This window comes from Theropithecus gelada, chromosome 3, assembly GCF_003255815.1.
Source record: "Theropithecus gelada isolate Dixy chromosome 3, Tgel_1.0, whole genome shotgun sequence".
In the NCBI taxonomy this organism is placed as follows: domain Eukaryota; kingdom Metazoa; phylum Chordata; class Mammalia; order Primates; family Cercopithecidae; genus Theropithecus; species Theropithecus gelada.
In genome coordinates, this window is record NC_037670.1 from 172,474,284 (window position 1) to 172,487,193 (window position 12,910).

At 42.6% G+C, this 12,910-nt stretch overlaps 1 protein-coding gene across 2 annotated transcripts in view; it reads left to right on the plus strand.

Annotated features, from left to right (window-relative positions):
* CNTNAP2 (contactin associated protein like 2) overlaps nt 1–12,910 on the plus strand; it is a 2,276,620-nt gene that overhangs the window by 1,962,608 nt on the left and 301,102 nt on the right. For both annotated transcript variants that reach the window (XM_025380223.1, XM_025380224.1), the window contains one exon: nt 9,924–10,094. In XM_025380223.1, coding sequence (XP_025236008.1) covers nt 9,924–10,094 — 171 coding nt within the window. The remainder of the gene's footprint in view (nt 1–9,923; nt 10,095–12,910) is intronic.

Here is a 12,910-nt window from a genome sequence, read left to right on the forward strand (position 1 = left end):
CATTGCTTGGGTAACTCTGCCTTCTTAGTTGTCAGGTCACTCCTCCTTTCATCAGATTTTTATTTAATGGCTACTCTACAAAACCACGTAACACAGGGCTGGTGCTCTAGGATGATAGCTCTGATTCATGTGTCCTGAATGGAATTACCAAAAAAAAAAAAAAGTCGGTGGAGATGAAGACATAGGGAGCACAGAGTTTTGGAAGCTAGTGAGGGAGCAGAGGAGGGAAAGAGATGAAGAGGACAAAAGGGCAGACATGGGAGAGGTCGAGAGGAGTGAGCCAGCCGAGGAAGTGACTGCTGCAGGCTTAGCTGTCAATCCTGGGGTTTGCTGCTCCCCGTGGATGGAACTAGAGGACATAATGCTCCGTGAAATAAGCCAGGCACCGAAGACAAATACTGCAAGCTCTCATGCATGTGTGGAATCTAAAACAAACAGACCCAGAGAAGCAGAGAGGAGGATGGTGGGCACAGAGGCTGGGAGGTGCAGGAAATGGGGAAATGGTCAAAGAGTGCAGTTAGGAGGAACATGCTTGGTTGGTTGGTTGGTTGGTTAAGTTCTGTTGCACAGCTTGGTGAATGTAGTTAGTAATAGAGTGTGTATATTTCACAATTGCTAAGGATGAATTCCAAATGTTCTTACCCCCCAAAATGTTAAGTATTTGAGGTGATGGATATGTTAAGTACCTTGATTTAATTATTTCACTTCATCTTAATAAATCATGACATCACTTTGTACCCCATAAATTTATACAATTATATATTGTCAATTTATGATTTCTAAAAAAGCATTAGTACCTGTGGTATATCAGGCTCAGGAGAAAAGTCTCAGGGTTTGTCATCTTACTGTTCACACATTGAATGAAAAGAGGCTCCTCTTCCATCCTTCCCCACTCCTTGGCCAAGCCCTTGCACAGGCTGACTGTAAGTGAAATCAAAGGCTATCAGTGTAGTAGTAAGTAATCACACTTACTGAACTTTTGTTTTGTGCCTAGCACTCTGCTAAGTGTATTTCATGGGTTATCTCCTGAGATTCTCACCATACCCTATAAAAGAGGTTCCACTGTTACTCTGTGCCTAGAGCAAACAGGGTCGAGCTGCTTATTCTGACTGCCCAATAACGAGATGCAGATGAACTGGGAAAGAAGAGAGGTTTTTTTTGTTTTGTTTTGTTTCTTTGAGACGCAGTTTCGCTCTTGTCACCCAGGCTGGAGTGCAATGGCGCGATCTTAACTCACTGCAACATCTGCCTCCCAGGTTCAAGCGATTCTCCTGCCTCAGCCTCCCAAGTAGCTGGGATTACAGGCATGCGCCACCACACCCGGCTAATTTTGTATTTTTGGTAGAGACAGGGTTTCTCCATGTTGGTCAGGCTGGTCTCAAACTCCCGACCTCAGATGATCCACCCGCCTCGGCCTCCCAGAGTGCTGGAATTACAGGCATGAGTTTTTATTTCTGTAACTGGATACAGGGAGAAGACCTGGAAATTATTGCCAGATCAACTCAAACCTACAAAGTTTTCCAGAGCTTATATACCTTCTAAGCTATATGTCAATGAGTAAGTGTGCATTTATCTAAAGACATAAATGACTCACTTCTTTTAATCTATAACTAGGCTCTGAGTTCTGAAGACCTTCCTCTGAAGCCTCAGTAAAAGTACTTAATCTAAATGGGTTCAGATGCTGGGCTAATGACCATTGTCTTGTCTCCTGCTAAGTCATGGAGGTTTGGGGAGTTCCTTCAGACCCCCATTAAACTTCTCTGTGGAGGCCTGGGGAGTTTCTTCAGACCTCCACTAAAACTTGTTTAATCCTAAACGGGTCCTATTAAGAATTCCTTCATTATCTTGTCATGTTTCAAGGCCCAGGAAAGGCCTAGGCAAACTCTTGGTGGGCTTTTGTTACATCCTAGCCTTTATATAAGGGCACTGGTTCTTTCGGCTTTTAATAATTAACTTAACCATTCAGTCAGCGCTGAAATAGTTGTTATGGAGGCTGCATTGGTAAGACCCGGCCAGCCACAATTCCATTGTCCACATGAGGATTTAGGAAGACCAAGTGATCTGCCTCACATCGCCCAGTAGGTGGAGATGGTAGAGGCAGAATGGGAACCTGGAGGTCAGATTCCTCAGCCTGCGCACGGAAACAGTGCAGGGAAGCTTCACCAAGTGACAGCCCAGAGCAGCCCAGGGACTCACTTCCTGTCATCCCTCCCAACCCCCACCACTTCCTCCTGGTAGTACCACCCCGCCAATGCTTCTAGGGCTCTTGCTGGACCCACAGGTGGACTATGACCTCCGTCTGTTACCTCTTTCTCTTCATTCACGACAGAACTTCAGCACATCACAAGTTCAGTTACTTCATTACTGGCAGTAAAGGAAAATCTGTAAGTGCAGACTGTTGATAGGCAGGTGGGAAGCAAGCTGTGGAGCTCCAAGAGGCCCAGGAACTGGAGGCAGGCAAGGGCCAGGCTTAGAGCCGGAGGAATGGTGGAACGTCTATGTGAGGGTCAGTCACACCCCCGCTCCCCGCTCTGACCCTGCCAGCGACTCTCCTACTCTACCCATGGAGGAAGTGGGGGTTCACACTCCAGACACCAGGCACCAAAAAATGAGGGAAAAACTCCTTAATAAAAACAGAGGAAAGATATGGAAATTGATATAATAAGGTTGACCCCTCTCCTTAGCCTTCTTCCTCTCAGCTCCCCAAGCACTGACCAACAGACATATATTCCTCATGAGGAAAGTAGCGGATTCCTCTCTCAAGATATTGAACATTCAGTGACCAAAACAAGTCACAGATACTGACATTCGGGGTCCCTTCAATGGGTCAGGGGATTCTCCATGCAATAATGAAGCCCAATCATTAAAAATTCACTGCCATCCCAGACACACACACTCCAGATTGCAGTCAGCTGTCTAGTACTTGGCTGTTCAGTATAAACAGGTGAGACTCACCAACCATTTAGGGTAATGTCAGAGATCTCATAAAAGAAGGGACCCCAAACTCACAATCCAGGGTAGGGGTGGGTGGTAGGAGGTCAAGGAAGAAACAGAGGCAACAGAGAAAGCAGAAGAAAACTTTTGATAATTGATATTCTCAGAGAGACAAGAGAAGATACTGAGATACTGCCTCCAAAAAAATCAGAATGGAGTACTATGAAAAGGGAGACTATCAAAGAACAAGAAATAATACTTGGAAATTTAAAATATGATAGCTGAAATTAAAACACAATGACAGTATTGAAAATAAAGCTGAGGAAATGTCCAAAGAAGTAGAACACAAAGGAAAAAGATCAAAATTAGGAACAAAATTAGCAAAAAAAAAAAAAAAATTCTAACATAAATAGGTGTTTGAGAAAAGGGATCAGAGAAATTATTAAAGTCTCAGACCTGATATGGGAGAAAAATCTATATCAAGGCAATCATGAAGTTCCAATTAAAAGAGTTAAAGATCCTAAAAGTTTCCCCAGAGGAAAAAAATATAGGTTGCATATAAGGCTTCGTAAACAGAAAGCAGTTGCTTTCTCATTGGCAACCCTGACAACCTGACAATTTTCTTTCTGGAGTTTCTCAATTAAGCATGGAAGTAGAATAATGACTCATCAGAAGAAAATGGGTTTAGAAAGTTAACCTTGAGTATCTCTTTTTTTCAAGGAGCTACCTGAGAATGTGTTTCAGGAAACTGAGGGTGTAGACCTAGGAAGCGGATGTCATAAGATCCTGAAACTTGGGGAGGTAATACCAGAGTGGCAAAAGGAAGTCCCTGCACTAATGGCAGAGGGAGGTCCCAGGACAAGGGCTGAGCAGTAACCCTGAGAAGAACCTGTCCAGGTGGGAACAGAGGAAAGAGAGCCGTAGAAGATGCCTCCAGAGGACAAAAATGTGACTGCAGATGGCCTGATGTGTGCAATGTTGGAAACTTTTTGAGAAGAATTTTACTGCTGTGTTAGAGAATCCGGAGAGAATTCATGGCAGATACATTGAAAAATAAGCAAATGAAAAAAGTAGTTATTGATTTTAAAGAAACAAAATACAAGAAAATACAATTGCAACAAAAAAAAAAAAAAACAAGAAAATACGATTACATACACACAAAATGCAAGAAAATACCATTTAAAGAAAATACAATTAGATTTTACTATTTGGCTTTTAAATAATATTACATAGTCCAAAAATGTGAATACTGTACTGAATTTATTTTTTTATTATTATTATAGAGATAGTATCTTACTGTTGTCCAGGTTGAAATGCAGTGATATGACCACAGTTCACTGCAACCTCGAACTCCTGGGCACAAGGGATCCTCCTGCTTCTGCCTCCCAAGTAGCTAGAACTACACCATTATATGCAGCTATTTTTGTTTTTTTTAAGAGAGAGGATCTCACTGTGTTGCCCAGGCTGGTCTTGAACTCCTGACCTCAAGCAATCCTCCCACTTCAGCCTCCCCAGTCACTGCAATTACAGGTGTGAGACGCCATGCCAAACTTGAATTTCAATATAACCAAAAATCTGTGATTTGGCTATTTGGGGAGAATATAGAGAAAGGGGCTAGGGAAGCAGGCTTATCAAAGTGCTAAAGTCTCATCTTATATTCAGGAAAATCAGTAGAGAATTTCTAAAAGGTACAAATTAATAAGTAGCTCCAGTGGTTTTTTGTTTTGTTTTGTTTTGTTTTGTTTTTTAATACAGCTATTTAATTGAAAGAGTTACAAGTATTAGAAGGCGTCTCTAAGGAATTGGGAGGGGGCGGGAAGCAGGGAACTGCTTTTTGCTTTAGTCCTAACACCACTAGACCTTTATAAGTATGTACATGTAATACTTTAATACTTTGTTAGAAACAAAAATTAAGTTTAAAATGAAATGCTGCCCATCAGAAATAAGCTCAGAAAGTTTGAAGTTTGAATCCTATACTATCTTAGTCCGTTCTTGCACTGCTGTAAAAAAAAAAAAAATACCTAAGACTGGGTAATTTATAAAGAAAAGAGGTTTAATTGGCTCACAGCTCCACAGGCTGTACAGGAAGCATGATGCTGGCATCTGCTGGGCTTCTCGGGAGGCCTCAGGAAACTTACAATCATGGCAGAAGGCAAAGGGGACGTACACATACCCTGTGGATGGAGCAGGAGCAAGAGAGAGAAGGGAAGGTGCTGCACACTTTAAACAACCACATCTCATAAGCACTCACTCACTATCACAAAGACAGCACCAAGGGCAATGGTGCTAAACTATTCATGAGAAACCGCCCCCAGGATCCAATCACCTCCCACCAGGCCCCACAACATTGGGGATTACAATTAGACGTGAGATTTGGGTGGGAACACAGATTTAAATCATATCCAATCCAAATAATCATTGGTCAGATTAAAGTAAGTGGCTGCTATGGAATTTGGGTGAAGATATGATATTGCATTTTCTATTGATGCTTAATTGGGGTTCAGAATGATGATGGAGACCAGCAAGCCTGCTTTGCAGGCCCAGCCCCCTCTCCTGTACTAGCTAGAGGTACCTCCCTGGTTCCTTTTGCCACATGTGATGAGCCCTGGCTTTGCCTAACGTGTAGTTACAAAGCTTCTCATGTGACTGACTCACTTCCAAGCTTGCAGAGCCCTCAGTGTCATCTTGATCATTCTGTAAAGCTTTTGATTCTAGCCCCAGGCTGAGTCTCCAGTCCCTCTCTACCTGCCTCATTATTCTGTTACTGTTGATTGACCCTTCCAGTCTCAGACACTAATTTCTGTTCTATTTCACAACTTTCACATCTTCCTTCTCAGTTTCCAGCCTTGCCCCCTCCACTTATCCGTGTTGGCCTGGTCCCTGCCACCTTCTTTGGCACTGTCTTTGCCATACAGTGAATCTCTTATTCCCAGCTTGGCATTCTCACCCATTGTCACTTTACCCTCCATAGCACTGACCTTGGTAGCAAGTACAAATTGCAGCGATTTCAATAACCTTAAGGTTATGATACCATCAGTCTTGCAAATGCATGGCATTGTTCAATGAAGTCTATAAGGAGTTACAGAAATACAGTCATGGATAAGGAGAATTATGGTGTGCTAGTGGAAGCAGTATCCAGTTATCAGTAGGTGCTAAAGCAGCCTTAGCTTTTATTTATATTTATTTAGCATCTTTAATACCCAGGTTACCATAAAGAACATTCTGTCTCATGAGGACTTTGTAAAAGGAGTGAAAATGGATATAAATGAGAGGGGCTACGAGTCACTTATCTATTGATTGAATAATTATTTATGAGTACTGACTGTATTCTGAGGCTGAAGATTACAGAGAGGAAATGTTTTCATGCCAGCTTTCATGGAGTGTATGATCAGTTGGGAGCAGTATCAACAAACAATAATAATGCTGGAAGCTCTTTGCATCCAGAAGCGCTATAAGCATTGGAAAAACACTCACATCATCTTGTTATAATAAAAAATCCCAGAGATTGGGCAAGAGATTCCTCAGAACAGGACTCAGAGATGGTTACCATGGGCTGGAGCAGAAGCATCCACGATTTATTACTTGTACCCCACTCACTGAAAGCCTTTAAGCCCACATCCCATCGAGCTTGTTTACTTATAAATTCCATCCATGTACCACTGTATTTATATAGTGTACATTACAAAGTATAACTAAAATCGAATTAAAGGATAGGACTTTTAAAATAAATAAAAACAGAAGTTCTAACACCATCTGCCTGACCCCAGTGATCACCCTCAGCACCTCCTGAGCACACACCCCTACTTTCCTACCGTCAGTCTAATCCAGAGTGGAGTCCTCACTGTTGCTGCTGAGGAATCTGAATTTAACAAGCTCATCCAGAGATTTGAGATAACTCACAACTGACAACTCCAAAGGCATCATATGATAATCCAGATGTTTCCAGGATAGTGGGAAAAACCATTTGTACAAGGCATGACTTCCCTGTGAATGAGTCTATTCAAGAGATCAAATTAGATTGAAGTTGCTTAGTGAGCATAGAATTAGAATAAATGGAATTGTGGTCTATAGAGATATTTCATCACACTTGAATAACTGATGGAGCTACCTTTCTCCTCTCTGCGGATATTTCTGTCTGAATAACCAGTGCTGGGCCTCAAATAAATACTGACATGTTTTACTTTTAGCTTTCCTTTTTCTAGAATCATTTTAGACAACTGCCCTTCTGTTAATACATCACCACCTCAGAAAATAAGAAGGTACTTGATTGGATTGAAATTTTAAAATGTTAATTGCTTTCATGTCCTGGGGATACAGCCTAAGGAGATAGAATTGCTTTGCTTAAGGCTGAAGTCTGGCTGGGGACTTTGATCTCTGCAGGCTCTGGGGTCCTTAAAGGGCTCTCATCCAATTAGGATGAGCTGAATCCTTCTGGCCCTGGGCCTCATCTTTATTCCCTCCCAGCTTCAGGACTCTGATGAGCGAGAGCATTGGTTTAGGTTTTCTCACAGAGGTGCACCTGAGCGCCTCTTGCTGTGTAGTAAGCCAGATGTTCAGGAGGAAGGAAGGCTTACCCTTGATAAATAGCAACTTGAGCTTTATAAGCGCCTTTCTGTTCCTGTAACCAGTAGCCTACACTACATCATACAATATTCTCCTCCCTAAGAAGAAAGTAGCCTATTTAACTATTTTCTCCTACTGAAATCTATGATTTTATAGTTTGTTTAAAAAAAAAATAGCGGCTGGGTATGGTGGCTCATGCCTGTAATCCCAGCACTTTGGGAGGCTGAGGCAGGTGGATCACCTGAGGTCAGGAGTTCAAGACCAGACTGACCAATATGGTGAAACCCCATCTCTACTAAAAATATAAAAATTAGCCTGCCGTGGTGGTGCATGCCTGTAATCCCAGCTACTCAGGAGGCTGAGACAGGAGAATCGCTTGAACCTGGGAGGTGGAGGTTGCAGTGAGCCCAGATTGCGCCACTGCACTCCATCCTGCGTGACAGAGCGAGACACTGTCTCAAAAAAAAAAAGCTTAAGACTGCACTAAGAACAGGAACACATTAAGAACAGTTTTTACCCTAATTAAGATATTTACAAACATATTTTGCACTAGTTTTCTGTGTATGTATTGCCTGCGACAGTAATTAATAAGGACGCCATTGGCTGAGACAGCTTCAGAGCCCTGGATACCTAGAGAAGCAAGTCAAACCCTCTCATTGTAAATACTGAAACAAAGCTAAGCTTATCAGCAATCAGAAACCACCACCTAACCTCTAACTAAAGACTTTCCGCATTAACCAATCAAACGGTTTCTTTGTCTTGCATCCACAAACACATTTCTCTGTCTCCAACCCCGCACCCCAGGAGACAACTTGGATTCTGGTACTGCCCAATTCATGAATCGCTGAATGTCCAAATAAACATGATAAGATTTTCATATGCCGAAATTTATCTTTTAACATGCCTGGGGACTTATCTAGATGTTGCTATATTCTAGACATTTCTAAAAACAAAAACAAAGAGCATTAATTAAATAAGACCATATATTAATATTTCATGATTTAAAACTATGACTTAAGCATGGCAGAACCAACACAAAGTAACTTTTATTTGAAAATAATAGCTCAATTTAATATTGCATATGTGTATAATTTGCATAAAAGGAAGGAAAAATATCATTTGTGTATGAACAGAAACTAACAGAATGCACTTAGTTGATTCATTGTGCCTTTTGGAGAAAAGATATAGCAAACACTGTGTTTTTTAAAAAGCGTACATTTGGGGTTTAGTATTAGAGCTAAAGGCTTTAGTAACTGCTTTAAATCACACCCATATATTTTAGTCTTCAGCTGTGATAGTAAATGTACTCAGACATGTGCACATTAAAAAGGAATTTCTCCCCTGGAGATGAAGTTGAGAGCCAACTCTTGATCCCATATTAAATTCTTGGTCCATCTGTCCTAATGGAATCTGAATAACGCGGTTTGGTGTTTTTATTGCATCCTGTGAGCTGATTTTCTCTTGGAAACACTGGCCGCTCTGTCAGGCAATGAGTGGGGAGAGGCAGCTGGTACAATCACATCTTCTCCAAGAGCTCAAGGATAGAGGCTGGCTGAGAGCCATTTGGTGGGCTCACTCCTCATCCCCATATCATACAACAACGCCACAGGCCAGAGCCTCACCTGCAGTCCCCAGGAGGAAGTAGGAAGGGAAGAGAAGGCAGCTCGCCTCTGGGAGTCTGGCGCAGGAGAGGTGAGGAAGCTGCGCTAGCCTAGCCTGGTCACTTCTGCCTTCTTCCTGGCTCCTCACCTCCTCTGGGCTCGTCAGTTGTATTCCTGAAGCACCTGCCCCAGGTGTCTGGGGGGCCGTTGACGCGGGAGTGGGCGCTGGCTCTTCCAAGGCAGAGGTGGATGAAAAGCGAGAGCAAAATACCAAAAACTTTGTTCTTATTTTGTCATCCTGAGATCTATCTCAGATGCTGTTTGCACCAGACCAAAGCCACCAGGACATACGCAGGAGTTCAAAACAGCCCCCAGCCAGCCACACAGTAACCCCAGGAGCTTCCCCCAATTGTTACATCTATTGGCATTTACTTCTTAGACTCCCATAGGAATCCTTGGTAGGAACCCCAACTATATCAATCTTTATTATTATATAATTATAAAATATTGTTTATTATAAATATTATAAAATATGTTATTGTATAATTTATAGAAATTCTATATTAATATTTAATTGTATATAGATTGTGTATATTAATATTTTAAATATCTTTATACATAAATGAATATTATATAGACACACATATAACTTTTGGAAAGTCAGAGATATATTCGTGGGGATTTGGTCCAATGTTGTTCAACAGGATGAGAGAAAATAACGACTATTGCTAATGGTACTCATTAAACTCAAGAAATGGGTATCTGTTACATGACTAGGCGGATCAGGGTGTGAGTTAACCTGATTTTTTTGTTTTCTTCCCACAGGGAATTATTGGAATGCCGCCTCTTTCCCAAACCCATCCTCCTACCTGCATTTCTCTACCTTCCAAGGGGAAACTAGCGCTGACATTTCTTTCTACTTCAAAACATTGACCCCCTGGGGAGTGTTTCTTGAAAATATGGGAAAGGAAGATTTCATCAAGCTGGAGCTGAAGTGTGAGTATTAAGTTCCTTGTCAACTCATGGCGAGCCACTTTCGTCACCTCAGGGTGGTCCGGGCCCTGATTTTGATTCAAACAAGAAAGGTTTCCTTTGTTCCAGCAGCAGGACTAGAGGGGGACACACAAGCCTGAGTGTGGGCCCCCAACCTCAGTCCCTGTCCTTGGGATGCTCTCAGGGAAGCAGGCGCATCCAGATTCTCAAGCAGTTATTCAAGAAGACGAGAGAGAACACACTGCTCTCAGAATGTGGGAGAGGAAGGTTTATTTACAGCTTCATGTCTTGTGTGGCTCTTTTCCAAAGAGAAGAGGTCAAAAGTAGATGAGGGGTGTGTGCCTTGACCTGAGGAGCAGGGAGTGAGGGAAATCGTGTCAAGGAAGACAGGAATGATAACTAGTGACATCCGCATGAGTTCAGGAGGCTGCAGAGACCACAGGACTGGGTGATTCCATGACACAGAGTCTGCAGGTTTCCTAAAGAGGACCCACACCTGCACACCCTCTACAAGTGAGTTCTGGATGTCATGTACTTAGCCAAAGATACAGAGACAAAAGAGGCAGAGCTAGAGAGGATGCTGCTTAGCTCAGCTCACCAGCCTGGGAGCAAACACCATAAGGGGGCATTCAGGCTTGGGGAGCTCCGTCGGTGGAAGGTGGGGATTCGCTACACAAGACTTCAGTGCAATGCTTGCCCTACCTGGACCCTTTAATCATCAGGGTCCCAGTTCGGCTTTTGGAAGTTACAGTCCCCTGACTTCTAGGCTAGTTGATTATTTGCAAATGTTGAACTCCATTGGCTGTGAGAGTCAGGGAGACCACAGATCAACCACAAGGACGAGGCCAGGCTATGTCCCCTGTCCCTTTGCAAAACCTCAGCCTTACACTCAGCATATCAAAAAGTCTCTCTTCCCCAAGTCTGTCCCCTTTAACTGACTGCTTATGTTCCTGGGTCTTTTCTAAGATTAATCCCAAATCCATTTCCCATTTCTGCTGAAATGCTGTTGGATTCACAGTAGCATTCTCAGGTTCAATTCTACACCGTCAGGTAAATTGCTTAATCTCTTTGAATCCTAATTTTCTGATTTATAAAAAAGAAATGCTAATTTGTGGTTGTGAGAATAGAATTTAGATATTCATAAAGCATTTATTTCAGTGTCTAGTAGTTATTGTAATTATCATCTTCCAAGGATGCTCATGGTGGATCTGATCTGAGCCAGGTCTGATTGAAAGGGAGACTGAGGCTATCCTGGTCCTAGAATTAAAATTAATTAATTAGCTAAAATCCCCCCTTTACTGAATTATGGATAAGAATAATTGAAAGGGGATTCTTGCTTCCCTCAGTTAAAATTAACTAACTGAATCAAACTATTTTCTGACTTCTACATAAGTCGGATCAAATTTTAGAAAGATTTTATGGCCACAGAAGAAAATTACCAGTTCTATATTTGAGTCATTCTGTAAGTTTCTATAAAAGTACTTGGATTCCCCCATATTTATTTTATGTCCTCATGTTTTCTAAAGCCACGCCTGGGTGGGAAGGAACACAAACCAGATAGAGGGAGAGCAGGTGTTTCTACTCGGCCTTCTAATTTCTTCTTCTTTTCTCTTTTTTTTTTTTTTTTTTTTTTTTTGAGACAAGGTGTCACTCTGTCACCCAGGCTGGAGTGCAGTGGCGCAATCATGGTTCACTGCAACCTCGAATTCCCAGGCTCAGGTGATCCTCCCACCTCAGCCTCCCAAGTAGCTGGGACTACAGGTGTGTGGCACCGCACTTGGCTAATTTTTGTGCTTTTTGTCATTGCGGGGTCTTGCCATGTCAGCAGGCTGGTCTCAGATCCCTGGGCTCAGGCAATGTGCCTGCTTTGACCTCCCAAAGTGCTGGGATTACAGGTATGAGCCACTGCACCAGGCCGCTAATTTCTAATTATGAAAAATCTTTAGAGCTGTCTTCAGAGTTTTCCAGGTCTTTCCACAGTATTAAAACCATGTGGCCCAGGTTGAATTACAGCCTCCTTTTGTCGTTTACCTTCCTTTCACCGTATCCTTTACTCTGGGCCAAAACATGTGAAAGGTTCGAGACACAGATTCGAGCCTCCGATCTTTCCTCAGAGCCCCTGAATCTACTAATAACCAGCGAGGCTGGAAAGACCTTTTCATGATCCCCAAATGGTACATATTAGATGCCATCATTATATATCATCTCCATCAGGGTTCAAAGGAGCCTCATGGAAAGGGAGGCAGACTTCTGTATTTAAGAAAAACTACAAAGTAAATAAGAAGTGGCGCTTTCATGAAGAACATGCAGAAAAAAATGGCCATGTTGGAGATTTGTTGCCGTCTCACCGATCACACCTTTTCTTTTTCTTTTTCTTTCTTTCTTTTTTTTTTTTTGAGACGGAATCTCACTCTGTCGCCCAGGCTAGAGTGCACTGGGGTGATCTTGGCTCACTGCAACCTCCACCCCCTGGATTCAAGCAATTCTCCTGCCTCAGCCTCCCAAGTAGCTGGGATTACAGGCACCTGCCACTGTGCCAGGCTAATTTTTGTATTTTTAGTAGAGACGAGGTTTCACCATCTTGGCCAGGAGGGTGTTGAACTCCTGACCTCGTGATCCACCCACGTTGGCCCCACAAAGTGCATGGATTACAGGTGTGAACCACTACGCCTGGCCACTGATCACACTTTTTCAGTCAGACACTTTGCCGTCAGGATTCCTGAGACATTGGGTAGAGAATTCTCTCAGGCCCACTTCCCTGTGCTGAGGAATCACTCTGCAAACCTAATTGTTTCCACAGCAGTGGCGGGCTACCAGAG